This window comes from Balaenoptera acutorostrata, chromosome 1 (assembly GCF_949987535.1).
Source record: "Balaenoptera acutorostrata chromosome 1, mBalAcu1.1, whole genome shotgun sequence".
NCBI classification, from domain to species: domain Eukaryota; kingdom Metazoa; phylum Chordata; class Mammalia; order Artiodactyla; family Balaenopteridae; genus Balaenoptera; species Balaenoptera acutorostrata.
The window spans coordinates 153043702-153059291 of record NC_080064.1 but is presented as its reverse complement, the minus strand read 5'-3'; the positions used below and the strand labels follow the sequence as shown (position 1 = coordinate 153059291).

At 34.6% G+C, this 15590-nt stretch overlaps 1 protein-coding gene across 6 annotated transcripts in view; it reads left to right on the top strand.

The window, feature by feature from the left end:
- RCOR3 (REST corepressor 3) overlaps window positions 1-15590 on the top strand; it is a 49968-nt gene that overhangs the window by 346 nt on the left and 34032 nt on the right. For 5 of the 6 annotated variants that reach the window (XR_009007331.1, XM_057541876.1, XM_057541874.1 and 2 more), the window contains exons 2-7: window positions 218-274; window positions 7957-8034; window positions 10705-10757; window positions 12403-12564; window positions 13518-13642; window positions 14405-14483. Coding sequence is in view for 5 of the 6 variants with exons in the window: in XM_057541876.1 (XP_057397859.1) it covers window positions 218-274; window positions 7957-8034; window positions 10705-10757; window positions 12403-12564; window positions 13518-13642; window positions 14405-14483 (554 nt within the window). In the remaining variant the exon portion in view is untranslated. Of the gene's footprint in view, window positions 1-216; window positions 275-7956; window positions 8035-8239; window positions 8591-10704; window positions 10758-12402; window positions 12565-13517; window positions 13643-14404; window positions 14484-15590 lie in introns of those variants that run through there. The other variant, XM_057541878.1, reaches the window with a different exon arrangement.

The window sequence follows — 15590 nt, the reverse complement described above, 5'->3', positions numbered from 1 at the left end:
CCCAATCCTCCGCCCTCGCCCCCCCCCCAGCTCCCCGCCCCCATCCGCTGCCATCTCCCGGAGTGCCCGGAGTTAATATCTTCCCATCCACCCGCCGCTTCTTTCCTCCCTTCAGCAATTTTCATATTTTATTAAGTGTCTCTTCCTTTTTTCTTTTTTCTTTCTTTTTCTGCCCCCACGCCTTTCTCTTTTTTTCTGTTTTGACCTTGCTTTGCAGATGTTGGGATGAGAGTCGGAGCTGAATACCAAGCTCGGATCCCTGAATTTGATCCAGGTAGATCTGTTTGCTTAAGCAAAATCCTGTCTCCCCTTTTCTGGGATTGGTTTAGGGTGGAAGGGGTAGAGGGCGGGCGGGTGGGGTTGGGGTCCGGGTGTGCGGCTGGGAGGAGATGCGGGGCTGGGATGGGCAGGCATCTTTGGCGGGGAGGCTGTCACGCTTGGCAGGGCTGTGACACAGGGCGTGTGGGCAGATGTGTGCATTGCAAGGTTAACATGGTTCCTTTGGAGGCCACTTGCCCGCTGGTGGCATCACCTTTCTACCGCTTGAGCCCGGGGTGAACGGAGGAAGACGGCCCCTCGGCGGATTCAGGGGTCGGAGGCCGGGGGTGGAGCGGCTGCGGGGCCGAGAGCTGGAGGAGAGAGTGTGCGGGCTGTGTGTGGAAGAACCATACAAATGTCAGTTGCCACACCACCGGCCCCCGGGAGCGGAGGCCCGCGCTCTGCCAGGGCGGCGATCCCCGGGCTGCTGTCACCGGCCGAAGCCGAGGGCGAGCCCTGCCCGACCCGCGCACACACGGGATTTTCTTTTTTCTTTCTTTTTGGCTAGGTGGTGTAGCTTTGGTGGCGACAGCTTTGCGGAGTGTAGGAGCCGCGGAGCGAATGGGATTGGGGGAAGAGGGTGGGGAGAAGCCAGAGGCACACCTCGCTCCAGAGCCAGCCCTGGGAAGTCAGACCACAGGACAGTGACTGCAGCTGCCAAGGAGACATTTTCTCCCCTAGCAGCCAGGTTCCAGCGTCCTCTGCCAACCCAGCTTGCGGGCTCCCTGTCTACTTTTCTCCAAACAGGCTCTCTGGCGGTCACGGGATTTCAGCCTGGACGGGGATTGGGCGAGAGTTCCGCATATGGAGGCGCCCTTGTTGGAGCCTCTCGGAGTGGAGCGTGTTTCCTTCTCCCCCCAGCCCACCACAGACCCTCTTCAGTTCAGGCTTTGGGCAGACTTTGAAGGGGCTTCCCCACCCCACACCCCCGCTTCTTGTACTTAGTTTTTGCCCATTGCCCGCTTATAGTAATGTTGTGTCTCTGTCAGACTCTTGAATTCTATATTAGATATTAATAGGGGTTACTTGTATTTCTTGGGGGGAAATAGCATGTTTATTTGATTATAGGGTCTCGATGGGTATTCTCATTCCTCTCCTGCCCATTACTGCAATGCAAAGTGATATTTACCAACCATTTAAAGATTTGTAGGGTTTAGACAGCTTTTCTTGTCCCAAGGGAGAGGGTAAAATAATGTGTGTTAAAAGGATTGTCAGTGCAGGCTATTTTTCAACAGGTAAAAACAATGATACAAAAGTGCTCACTAGATCAGAGTTGCTTTCTAAATGACATGGCTTTGATACATTTTATTCAAAAGCTATCACTGTGTGTGCTGGAGGGCTTCAAATTTTAAATGTTGTGAAACTAATTTTCTTTATTAATGTAGCTAGTAAGTGAATGGCACTTTCACATTACAGTGCTCTGCCTCAGGTTTTAGCTTGACATTTGGAAAGTGCTTGCTCTGGCTTAAGACAGACTGAATTAATCACTCATCTCTTATTTTTGTGCCCTGAGCAAGTCACTGGCCCTCCCTAAACCTCAGTTTCTCTAGCTGTAAAATGGAAATAAAAATACTTCGGGGAATTCTTGCCAAGGTTGTGTGAGTGGGCAAATGGCAGTTACTCAGTGAAGATTAAATTTCATAATTGTGAAGAATGATTCTGCATACATTTATTCCTTTCTGATTTGGGGCTTTCATTGGTATACTGCTTTTTCTGGAATAAACTTATTTCCAAATTAGAACTCAGCAGCATAATAAGCATACCTATCTTTTTGCCCCATTAGATAGGTTTATATTTCATAGACAACTATACACAAGTTGATTAAGGATGTTGTATTTAAGACCCAGACTTCATGCTAGACCAAATTTATGCATGCCATGGCCTGATCACTGTAGCAACTTTTGGAAAAAATTTCAAGCAAGCAAATACTAGAACAAATTTCAAAGTTTGAAAAGTAATTCATTGAAAGTACAGAATACTTTTTATGTGGTTTCACATGGCCACTATTTGTATTATCCAATTTACATTATCATATTTTGCATATTTTGTCTAAGTAGAATATTTGAGGGAAAAATCACAAATATTACAATTTTTAAAGTTATATTCTCAATAATTTACTCAGACTATAGTTGATACTTTTTATTAGAATAAGGACAAATATGATATTCTTTAAATTCATCTACAGGTATGCCTCAGAGATAATTGCAGGTTTAATTCTAGACCATTGCAATAAAGCAAATGTCACAATAAAGCAAGTTACACGAATTATAGTTTTCCCAGTGCATATAAAAGTGTTCAATAGCATTAGGTCTAAAAATGCAATGTACATACCTTAATTAAAAAGTATTTTATTGCTAAAAAATTCTAACCATTTACTGCAATAGTGACATCCAAGATTGCAGATCACCATAACAATGTAATAATAATGAAAAAGTTTGAAATATTGCAAGAATTACCAAAATGTGACACAGACATGAAATGAGCAAATGCTATTGGAAAAATGGTGCTGATAGACTTGATCGACATATCTGTGAAGCACAATAAAATGAGGTATGCCTGTATTCATTTTCTCCTTAATAATCTGCAGAATATTGAACCCAAGGACACAACTAAAACCAGTTATCATTTAAACTTAGGTGGGCTTTTCTATAGTTGTTATAGGCAAATCTTGTCAAGCAAATGTAGATTATCAATTATTAGACACCTTTTACAAGGAAATTTTGAGCCTGTATGCCATTCAACATAGTACCACTGCTCTATCTTATTCTAAGTGTTGTGGTGGTGTGTGAAGTTTTTACCCCACATCAATCAATATCATTGGGTGAGAACTTAAACATATTTCTTTGGAAGAGATAAAGAGGAAGAGATGTTTATTAATTAATGATAGAAATTGAGAAGTGGTCAGCTCCTCTCCTTTTCCCTCCTTCGTACTCTTATCTTTAGCCTCATAAACCACTCAATCTATCTTCATGAAGATTACCCACCGGTAGCCATCCAAATCATTTGGAAGAAAAATTCCTGAGGTATCAAGATTATGATAATCAGAATGTAGGAAAACTAAAAGAGGATTTTTTTGTGGAGGATATTTTTATTGGAGGAGATGATAGAAATTAAGGACAGAAAGAATGAATTATTAATATGAGTATTTTAGAAAATATGAGAAGAACTGAGATTTAAATTGGAATTACTGAAGTTAGGAGATTAGGAACAGTTTATGTTAATTGATGGACCATTGCTAAGAATGCTCTTATAAAAATTTACTAAGTGGATTTTTGATTCTTTTTTAGGTGACTCTTTTCCTTTTGATTCTTTGCTAGGCCTCCCCAACTTTTATTTAGTGCCTACTGACTATGCTTACATCATGAGGAGCAGTTTTGTGTGGTGATTAAGAGTCTTACCTCTTATCTTATGCCTTTTAGCCACTATGGCGTAGTGACCTTGGATGAACTGGGTACCTGATATATCCAAGCCTTAGTTTTCTCATTTGTAAAAGGGAGATACTATTAACTGTATGACAAGATTAAGTAAAAATTAATGTATATAAAGCAGTGGCATTCAAAATATTTTGCCTGCATACTCGTAGAAGAAATTTGAAAAAACAGATTCCCATATTTTTAAGTTGACATCTGTTATTTGTCACTGAGTTTATTAGTTGAAAAATGTAATCTCCAGTGTACTGAAAATGTTAACACTTTGAAATAAAGTTGTTATATACTTACTTGAAATGCATCCAATTAAATGTAAATACGATAGTAATGTGGTAGTATCTATTTTATAAAATATATGAACAGGCTCCTAACATTGTTCCTTTTGTTTTTGAAATCATTTCTGTGCATTTTCCTCACAGAATTTTGTAATACATTTTTGTGCTTGAAAGTGCATTATTGATCACCTATCCAATTTATCTACCATCATAGTATGTATTCTTGTGAACAAAAGGTTCTAAGTGTTAAATCTCTTCTGGCTTGAGTTATTATAATTAATGTGTAATTAATTAAAACTGTAATAGTCATGGTGCCTTGAGTAAAAGAGAGCTTTGCTGATGTTCATTTGACATCATAGAGGTTTTTAAATTTTAGGCAGTGTACTCTTGTAAGATTCGGGATGGGTGAGAGACCTGCCCTTTTTTTTTTTTTTTTTTTTTAAAGTGAGGGAAAGGTGTTTGTGAAGAAGGAAGTCAGAAGTAGAGTAAGTGTACAGCTTAGACTGCAGGTGAGTTCTCAGGCAGATTGTCTTGGGGAAGAAAACACAGGGAAGTTTGAAGTTCTGAAAACTGATTCCCAGAAAACTTATTCATGCTTGTGTACCTCTTGGAATGTCTTTGTTTACCTCAGTTTGAAATTGGTGAATTAAGTATATTTAAAAAATATTTGGAGTGTCTTACTGATCTCAATATTTAAGTTCTTTATATAGAATATTTGTTCCACAATTTCCATCAAAATCCTTAGTTGGAATGTCTTAAAGGAAATCTTAAAAGAAATAGAAGATTTATATTTTTGTACTTACTTTGAAACTTGCTATTGGTATAGAAATCCTAATCAAAATTATACTTTTGTTGTTGGTTTTCCCCAAATTGGTCTCATAAATGTATTTTACCAACTGCAGTTAAGGAGATCTAAAAGTTTTCAGAAGGCTTGAACTTTTGTTTCATTTAATACTTTAAAAAACTGATTGCTCAATAATTTTATTTTCATAACTGTTGAGCTACTATAGTCTTTTAAAATTGTGGTTGCTTGCTGTCTAAGTTTTGGTTTGTTTATTTTTGATCCATTCAGAAGCTAGGCTACTTCTGAGGCCTTGGTTATTTTGTTGCTGAGTCAAATTGGATTCTCGGTATTATTTCTGAATATCAGACAGTTTTGAGGTATAATCTTAAACACTGTTTTAGATAAAAGCAAAATAAAAATTGGGTTTATGTCCTTTAAATATTTTGGTTTACTTCAACTTTTATGATGGAAAGGGTGAAGCTTTACTGAATGCAAGTCATCCTGAGAGGTAAATTGTTTTTAATAATGCAAGTTACTTTCTCCTATTTTATAGGAGAGGAATCAGATCTGAGTTGTCAGTAAAACAAAAAAGTCATTTCAGCTATTCAGTTTCATTTTCAAAGGGTTGGTAAGAGAGGTCATCAGCCGTTTGAGTTAGAGCCCCATGAGATTTTATACATTTATATTTTTATTTGATTGATAAGGTAAGAAGAAGCCTTTCCAGCGTACAGAAAGAAGGGAACTTAAAAGAACTGTCTTCAGTAAGCATATAGTAGTAATCATAAGTCTTAGATAGTGCTTACCACATGCCAGGTACTTTACATATATGAATTCACTTCATTTTTGAACAACTCTGTGAAGAAGGTGCTCTCATTATCCCTATTTTTTAAGATGGGTTAAACTGACGCACAGATTAAGTAAATTTGCTCAAGGTGACAAAGCTAGGAAGTGGCAGAGCTGGGATGCAAACCTGGAGTCTGGCTCTGTAAGTGGTTACACTCTTAACCATTATGCTAAGATATCTCTCATTTCCTATAAACGTCAGTCATCTTTTGGTCCTAGTGGGACACATATATGAATGAAAATGGTGGAGTCCAATTCAAGAGTCAGGGAAAGAACATTGTGAAATGCCTAATTAGGCATTCTCTATACTCCAGACATACACACCCATACACCCATATTAGAAGAGCTGTTAGTCCCCACAGTTTGGATGCCAGTTTGTGTCAGAAGATCGGGCCCTTAATTACAGTGCTAAGAAATTTTGAGGAAACTTAACTATTGTTCTTCATGGGCAAGAATACAGAAAAAACCAAAATAGTTTATATCTGTTTAAGAAGAGATATTTAATGAAAATATTTTAATTCAGACTTTCTGTAATACAAGAATCAGATGCAAGGAAATATGTCTAAGTATTAAGCATGTATGCTATTAAGACTTGAGACTTAATGGAAGCCTTTTCTTTGTTGCATTCCATGTTCTGTTAAGTAGTATTTAAATTATCTTATTGTCGCAATCCATAGTGAAAAAGAATCAGTCCCATATTAAAGGACTGACGTTTAGGATACTCACTAGAAATAGCAATAGATTTTATTAATTAAATAAAGGCTTCTGATCAACTTAGATGTCTGTTTTATTTCCACTGAGTGGTTTAGCTATTTTGCTTTTGTGTTTTTATTTTATGTGGTTAAAAATTAAATATATATCTTAATATTTTTTAAAGAAGTTTTTTAAAGACAGCTTAAAATTTATTTTTATTGAATATAAATTTTAGATAATGTACTTCTAAGTTGCATTTTCTTAAATTCTCAGCTCCTATTTTTATCCTCTCTTATTAAAGATAGTTATGACAAAATGCAATATGTTTTGCTTTTAGCTTTATTTTGTAATTATGCTTTTTCTAATACTTTTATAGTATTCTCTCAATTCTTTTTTCTCCGTACCTAATTTTTCCTTATAGTAAAACGTACATAACTTAACAATTTTAGCTTCATATTGCACTAACAGTGTGTCATTCTCTAACTAAAATTTGTTGATTGAATATACAGTAGTGATGTGTTATCATTCTCCAAAAATAAAGAACGGCTGAATGACATTAAATTATTGCTTGATAGATAAAGTCTCTAGTTGGGAGTATAATAGTAGTTACTTTTACCCCTGGAAATGAATGTTCTTTATTCTGAATATCTTATAACTTTATAAATGATTACAGTTTAACCTTAGAATTGTATTAATGTTTTCTGTAAGTAATTTTGGAATTCTAGTCATTAGTTGCTGATGACTATCAACAGCTCATCGTTTTAATTGACTTGAATGCACCTAAGAATTAGGAAGAAGCCAGAAAAGGACCATCGAGTATTTAAAGACAGAACCTACTGGCATGGACTTGGCTCTGGGATAGCTGTGTCAGGCCTTTCGTGCATTCTGTCTATTCTTAATTTACATGCAGTTTCAATAGAGCTTGATTTTTCTGACTTTTTAGATTATAACAGATTAGAAATAAATTAGAAACAGCAATAGTATGCTTCTAGATTAGAGGTAGACTCTCAGATTACATTAAGGAGAAATAGCATTATTAACTTTTCCATGGTTTGACTTTGTTATCCTCTTACACAGAGTACGAACTTTTATAAATATAAAAAGTAATAAATGAAATTAACTCTAAAAAGGAATAACTGGCAGACTCCTAGCAAGGAGAACAAGATTAAATAAAAAACATAAAAAGCAGATACAGGTATTTAAAAATTATAATAATCTTGGCCCATTTAGATATGGGCAAAACAATTAACTCATCACCTGAGGTATTCGCTCTAGTTTTAAAGCCAGAGTTTTTAATGACTCCTAAGGAACGTATAGAAGGTTAAATCAGATTTACTACCCGTTAAGAAGTAGGGATATAAAATGTACTTAATAAAGTCTTTCTTTTTAATTTAAAGAGGGTAAGCTTCAGCGTTTGTGAAATTTCGTTCGTATCTATAAATGGTATATTTACTATATTTAGTGTATATCTGTTTTCCTTCCTTTGTTTTCCTGTACTTTGTTTCTTTGTCCTCTTTTGCAGGTACTGTACTAAAATAGAAATAAAACTTACTTTGTTTATACTTATTTTGAATGTAAAGTTCATCATATTCAAAATAATTAATTTTTTCCCCAGGTGCTACAAAGTACACCGATAAAGACAATGGAGGAATGCTTGTATGGTCTCCATATCACAGTATCCCAGATGCTAAATGTAAGTTTTCTGAAATTGAATGTTTATGTCAATAGGGAATCTATCAACCAATTCAAAATGCAACTTATATTTGTTTTTGGGTCTCTTAGATTCTCATAAGAAATCAGTTTGTCTTTGTTTTGTTTTGTGTTTTTGATGGAGCTTGTTATGTTAGAATGTTTTTCCTTTTGAAAGATAGTGGGTTGATCATTCCAATTTGTGTCAGGCCCAGGAAGACTGAAAAAACCTAGGATCTGATGGCATTGCTGCTTAAATCCTCAAGCAGGGGAGGGAGTTACTATGTAGACATCTGCACAGGCTATTCCTCAGTATATGAAGCTGTAAAGAAATGCCTTCAAACTTCCAAGAGCCCACTATCATTACCATTTTAAAGAGGAAAGGGGAAAGAACTGACTTCAGCAGCCATCAATCAGGTCATCTTTGTGCTCTCCATTTCTGGACGGAGACCTTCTGGATCATTGACCATGCACTTCTTGAATCATGGTGTGGCTTTAGACTTCAATGTGATGTAGCGGACCTGATCCTTTGCGGCACATCAGATATAGGAAACGTGCAGGTAACAAAACTAAGATCCCCACCCCTCCATTCAGTTATCATTTGATTTATTAAAACAAACAAACAAAAACCACTGAACAGCTATTCTAGTGGCTGTAAAATAAGCTTGTCTTTTAAAAATATTTACTAAATCTTAAAGATGTCCCATGATGGTTTATTTAGTTTCATGAAAATTAATGATGTCCTATGTATCATGTGCATAGTAAGTCTAGTCATACTTATTGATGCAGTAAGAGAACTAAAAATTGAAAACGGGGTATTATTCTGCATACCTGATAATTCTTCCTATTTAAGAGCTTCAGAACACCAGCAAAAAGTCTAGCTGGTAAAGTAGGAATTATATGCCCTTGAGGTATTCTTAACAGAAAACACAAAATTGTACATTCTGTGTACTGAGAAACCTGAAAGAGACGATCAGGTTTTTTGGTTCAATCTTCATTATAGGCAGAGGTTTTCAGTCACAAACTGAGCATTAGGGTGTCATTGGTTTTTGCTGTTTTAGCACTGTTTTATACAATGGTGCATTTCTTAGCAAAATGGAAAACAAAATTCAGAAAGCCAACATGTCCTGGTAGTGGTGTGTCCATGTGGAATATCCAACTGAAGGTACAGGGCAGTGACTTTCATCCCTGGCTGTGCTTTGGAATCACTTAGGGGAACTTTAAAAAAAATTCTATTGATGTCTGGCCTCTACCTCAAACTGATTAAATCAGAAATCTTGTGGGTGGAGCCAGGACTTACTTTTTTAAAGCTCCCCTACTGATTCTAATGCATAGCCAGGGTTGAGAATCACAGGGTGATTGGTATTATTCAGCCTTCTATTTATAGGACTATAAGACATTTTTGTTAATCAGCATGTGTTTAGACCTGTCATATGTTTAAGTACTATGGGTTCTAAATAGAATATAATATTTAGATTTTCTTCATCAAAAGCTTCCAGTCTTAGGGAGATATAATAACATCCATAAAAATTAGTTGTTAATCTAACAGCATTATTGTTATAATAGCATATTTATATATTAAACTGTGCTGTACTATTAATAACAGCAAACTCTTAGAAAGTACTTAAAATGGGCCAGATGCTGTTTCAAGCACTTTACGTATATTAGCTCATTTAATCCTAGGAGGAATAGTACTAAATATAGTACTATTTTTATCACTATTTATAGTGAGGAAACTAGGGTACAAAAAGGTCAAGTTAATTGCCTAAAGTCCAAAAACAAGTGACAGGGCTGGGAACCAAGTCCAGGTAGACCAGCTGTTCTACGATCAGAATTCTCAACCACTGCTTCTCAAAAATGTGCTTAAAGAATTTATTTATTTATATATATATATATATATATATATATATATATATATATATATATATATTATATAGGATCAAGAAGGACTTAACGTAAAACTGAGTCCTGCTGAATGTGAAGTGGCAGATTTCTTAGCAATGAAACCTTGAAATAGCCAGTATATATATCATCATAGAAACTGTGCTTATTTAAACAACTCTACTGGCTTGATTACAATAATTGAGGATGAAGAAAAATGGAATAGTCAAACATCTTTTGTATAGCTAGCAGGAAGAGCTGAAGAAAATTTTAGGGATTCTGAAGCATATTTAAATTGTTATTATGTATAGCTGGCAAAACTATAGATAAACCATCCTTTATACAGTAATCAGAAACGGGAAGGTAAAAGCTTTGGGAAAACTCTAAACATGAGATGGGGTCTTAAATAATTAAGTCTCTTCAAATAAAGACTGCAATAGAAGTTACCTAATATTTTATACTGTAATTAGGCTTTATTGGCTAACCACAGATTGGTCTTTTTTTTAATACAAAAATAATTTTAGTAATGTCAGTGAATTTAATAAGTAGATGCTGTATGGTCACAGAGATAACTCATACTAAGTAAAATTTTAAACCAAGTGAACTTCTGATCCTGGTCATAGAAGTGAAAGTCTTTTTTATAGTATTTCATGGAAAAAGACTTTGGCTATTTTTTTACCCCTAGAGTGTAATTGTTTTTAAACTTTGCTTTGTTAAAAAAAAAAAAAAAAAGTCAACCTGGGCAAATGAAGTAAATGAGAATAATTAATTATATAACATTGTTTCATTACAGTGGATGAATATATTGCAATTGCAAAGGAGAAACATGGCTACAATGTGGAACAGGTATGTAGAGAAATATTTTAATATTAAGGTTTGCCTCAGTATTTATCAGATCCAAAGAACATATGATAGTTTCTGTCTTAAGAAAGTGCTTAAGTTCAGCCAACTTTATAGATACTACAGAAGTCCTAGCAAAGTCTGACCTTTCATCATCAAGGATTTTGCTTTTATAAACATTATTTATCTCAAGGCCTTGAACATTTTTCTCTTGATACCTCTGTTTCTTATCTGTTTTGAGTTCTCAAAGTATCTGAAAGCCTTCAGGATTACTCTAGAGATGCTCAAGAAAAAGGGAAAATTTTTTTAAGTAGAGGTAATTCTCTTTGACTTTTTAACCTAAAAGACCTAAAAGTTAAACTTTTTATTTAAAGCAATACTTAAGATTTTTAGGTTTTGAAGGAAATAATTCACAAAGGGCTTTTAAAAAAAGATTAGGTAACTTTAAAAGGAGATATATATGGCATATGGTTCATTATCCCTAGTAATAAGGGAATGGAGAACATGGAAAAGTGAAAGTGAAATAGAAATTCTTAAATTTCATTTCGACTAAGTACAAAATCAACCTTTATCAGAATTAATATAAAGTAAGTGAATTTTCTGTAACCTGGATTATTAAGAGCTAACTTTATAGTTAGTAACATGATTAAATAATAGAAAGTCATTTCAGTGAAACTGAGATATTTATCTAAATGTAGTTAACTATTCTGTGGATTTTGCAGACTTTGATTACGTATTTTGTTTTTAAGCCTTGGCTTTCTTTTTAATATTTGTTTGAGAAGGTTAATCCTTCAAAATGTGACTATACATATGTTCATTCTCATGTTCATTTTCAAGGAGTATTACCAAAGTACAGAAATTAAAAACTCACTATTTAAAAAGTTGCTGTATCTCTTCTTAAAAAATAAATCTTTATCCCCTAAATGATACTCTGTACCTTACAGTAAAGATAAAGGCCTACCGCTTACTTACAACAGAAGGGAAAGTTGTTGAATTGTTAGAAATTATCCATTTCAGGCTTTCCTATGATTTAGTAATAAAGTCATTGAAGTTATTAATATGCCTCATAATAATTCTTTGTGTATATTATGATAATAAAGAACATTAAAAAATATATGTGGTAAAATATTGTTAAAGTTGCAGTTGAGGTACTCTTACTTCTTCGAAGTATTTAGCCCATGATAACACTTCTAACAGGTTAAAACATAAATATTTCTCCACTGAGTCTTGACTGAGCACTTCTAGTTTTGTGTTATAATTGATAGTCTCATTTAAGTATTGACTTACAGGTTATTTTTCCTTTTAACATATTTTTCAATACACATTAACAAATGAATAAATGTGAGTGAAAGTCTTGATATGAGCCTACAAACCTGCTTTAGTAATTATAGCCACTCTCCTCAGCTCACTTTTTCTAGATTCTACAGCAAATATGGTATGTAAGAACATTTACTGTTCTGAGGCCCTGATTAAAAGAAATAAATAAATGAGGTCTGCTACCTGGGCACCCCTGATTAAAAGCCCCAAACTGTGAGTGTATCTTCAGTTGAAGTCATAGGCTTAAGATTTTAACCTAATTTGTGTTTAACTCTCTTAAGTGTGATGGAACATAAGTCCATTAAAACCAAAGGGGAATGATTTCTCTTCAAAGGCACTTGGCATGTTGTTCTGGCATAAACATAACATTGAGAAGTCCCTTGCTGATCTCCCTAATTTCACTCCCTTTCCGGATGAGTGGACAGTGGAAGATAAAGTCCTATTTGAACAAGCCTTTAGTTTTCATGGGAAGAGCTTTCACAGGATTCAGCAAATGGTATGGTAATTTTGCTCTTACTGTGATTCATACCTGAGTGATAACCTTATTCTATTGTTAAACACTTCCTAATTATTAAATACAAAAAAGTTTTCCAATCTAATTTCAATTTTTAAAAACATTTTGAAATAAGTATATTTACATACAGTCTTATTTTCTACTATTCTAATGCATGATCATTATGTGCCATTTCATTGTAATAAATTAACATTTATTATGACTTAAGTATACGTTTAATAGAGTTATTAAATACGTTTGTCATTTCAGAAAAAAATCACAATTTCAATTTTAGTTTTAAATGTTTCATTTTTCCAACATTAGGATTTTATTTTCAAATTTATATTCCTTTGGATGTGAAAACCAATTTTTAGAAATTCTGTATTATTTCAACATTGTTCAGGTGCTGTTGCTTTTTTTTTTTTAAAGAAAAGCTATTTCTAGTTGTTAAATTTCTAGTATTGTGTCAAAATAATATAAATCTGAGAAGTTGCTACATTAAACTCTTTTAACTTGAATGAATGGAAATTAGATAATGGTTGCAGATATATCTAAGTGTCTTCCATAATCAAAGAGAGCATTTTTAATTGGGAGTGTGTGTCATTGTTTGCCAGTATGACAAAGCAGTACATGATCATTAGTCATTTTAATACCCAAGACTTTATTTTGTAGCTTAAGTCTGTTTGCATCATTTATCATTTTAATTTTATCTCTCCTTTCCCTGCTCAGAATAAATAGGAATATTTATTTAGAAATGTGAGTGACATAGGTATGGTGGGGTGCTATGACTATAGCTGCATTTTTTAGCTCTATAATTCATAAAGGTACCTGGGAAAATATTTTTTGTCTATGCTTTTGTTTGCTAAGTATCAAAGAATAATAGAAATATTATTCATTCTGTTAATCAGAGTTTATGAATAAACTTGCTTGATATTAACATGATTTTTTTTTTCAAGCTTCCAGATAAGACAATTGCTAGCCTTGTGAAATATTACTATTCCTGGAAAAAAACTCGATCTAGGACAAGCTTGATGGATCGCCAGGCTCGTAAACTAGCCAATAGACATAATCAGGGTGACAGGTGGGTTGAATGCCTTTATGTAGTTACAGGTATTGCTTGTATTTCCTAAGGCAGAACAATTATCACAATACAGTGTAAATGCTTCTTATCCTTACATTCATGTTTCTGCTCTGATGAGAAGAACTGAATGATCAGAAATCTTAATAGTAAGAACTCTCTTCAACTCTTTAACTGTTAATCATAGCCAGCAAACCTTGCAACTGAGTTATATGTGCGTTGTATTTAACTAATCACAAATGCTTCCTTTCAGTACTGATGTATTCAATACATATATTTAGAATATATTAAGAAATATATTCTCTGGAAGATGGTCTTTCCACAGTTATCTGAGTAACTGAGGTCCGCATTATTGTAGCTGTATCTTTCTGGTAGTATAAAAGATCCTTTTTTCAGTTCTCCACTTGGAACACATTTATTAATTTGATATAATACTTATTATTTCAGTTCTCCAGTTGGAAAATAAGTATTATATCAAATTAATAAATGTGTTCTTTTTCCCAAATGATATTTCTTTCTAAATATCTTTCCTATTGGGTCTCTGTTTTTTAGCTAGAAATGTTTGCTTAAATGATTCTATATACCTAAAAGGGTAAATGTTTCTAAACACTACAGAAATCTAAACTATAAAAGCTCGTCTTCCCAAGGACAACTCCTGGGGAATATTTAGTAAAATTATTAGCCAGGTATATTGCAGTTTGATGAGAGCACTGGAATAGAATAAAAGGAAGTGAATTAAGTTTATTAATCTTTGGTTTTTTTCAGTGATGATGATGTGGAAGAAACACACCCAATGGATGGAAACGATAGTGATTATGATCCCAAAAAAGAAGCCAAGAAAGAGGTAATGATAATCATTAGGGTGCTTATAATTGTTCTACAAATCCACTCCAAAAAACGAATAGTACGTCATATTAAGAAAAACATTTTTATATAATGGGTTAAAAGGTAGTAAATTTCAATGTTAATTGGAGGTTTTTGGAAAAACGGTAGCATCTAGAACTCCAATTAGCCAGTGATTTAAGTAATTTTGGGGTTATCTCATCCACTCCGAAGTATAAAAGCCCTGCCACGCTGCCTATTCTTTTTTTTTTTTTTAAATAAATTTATTTAGTTATTTATTTATGGCTGCATTGGGTCTTTGTTGCTGTGCTCAGACTCTCTCTAGTTGCGTGCGGCGAGCAGGGGCTCCTCTTCATTGCTGTGTGCGGGCTTCTCATCACAGTGGCTTCTCTTGTTGCAGAGCACGGGCTTCAGTAGTTGTGGCTCGAGGGCTGTAGAGCACAGGCTCAGTAGTTGTGGTGCATGGGCTTAGTTGCTCCATGGCTTGTGGGATCTTCCCGGACCAGGGCTCGAACCCATGTCCCCTGCATTGGCAGACGGATTCTTAACCACTGTGCCACCGGGGAAGTCCCCATGCCTATTCTTTTTTTTTTTTTTTTTTTTTATTTCTGGCTGCCCCAAGTAGCTTATGGTATCTCACTTTCCCGACAAGGGATTGAACTCAGGCCACAGCAGTGAAAACCCGGAATCCTAACCACCAAGCCACCAGGGAACTCCCCACGATGCCTATTCTTTAATCCATAGAAAAGAAGTAGAACCACCCTCAGGTAATACAATATTAGGTGTAGAATATTCTTGGAAAACATTTAGTTTATTCCATGTTATAACAAATTATTAATTAGTACCAGGTATACTGATAGCAGTGAAAATCGAAAGCTGCATCAAAGGAAGAGATGGAAGAATCCCCAACTAGAAGAGCACTCATATTCCTCAATTTAATGATAATAATGATGACTTAAAATCATTAAAAAGAAAAGTTTTAAATTGATATGCATGCTCATTTATTAAGGCAAGGAATTACATAATTGTAAAAAAAATAGACCAAATGTTGATGGGTAAAGGCTTGTGATGTATTGGCAGCTGTGGAATAGTGAAAATAACATTGAAA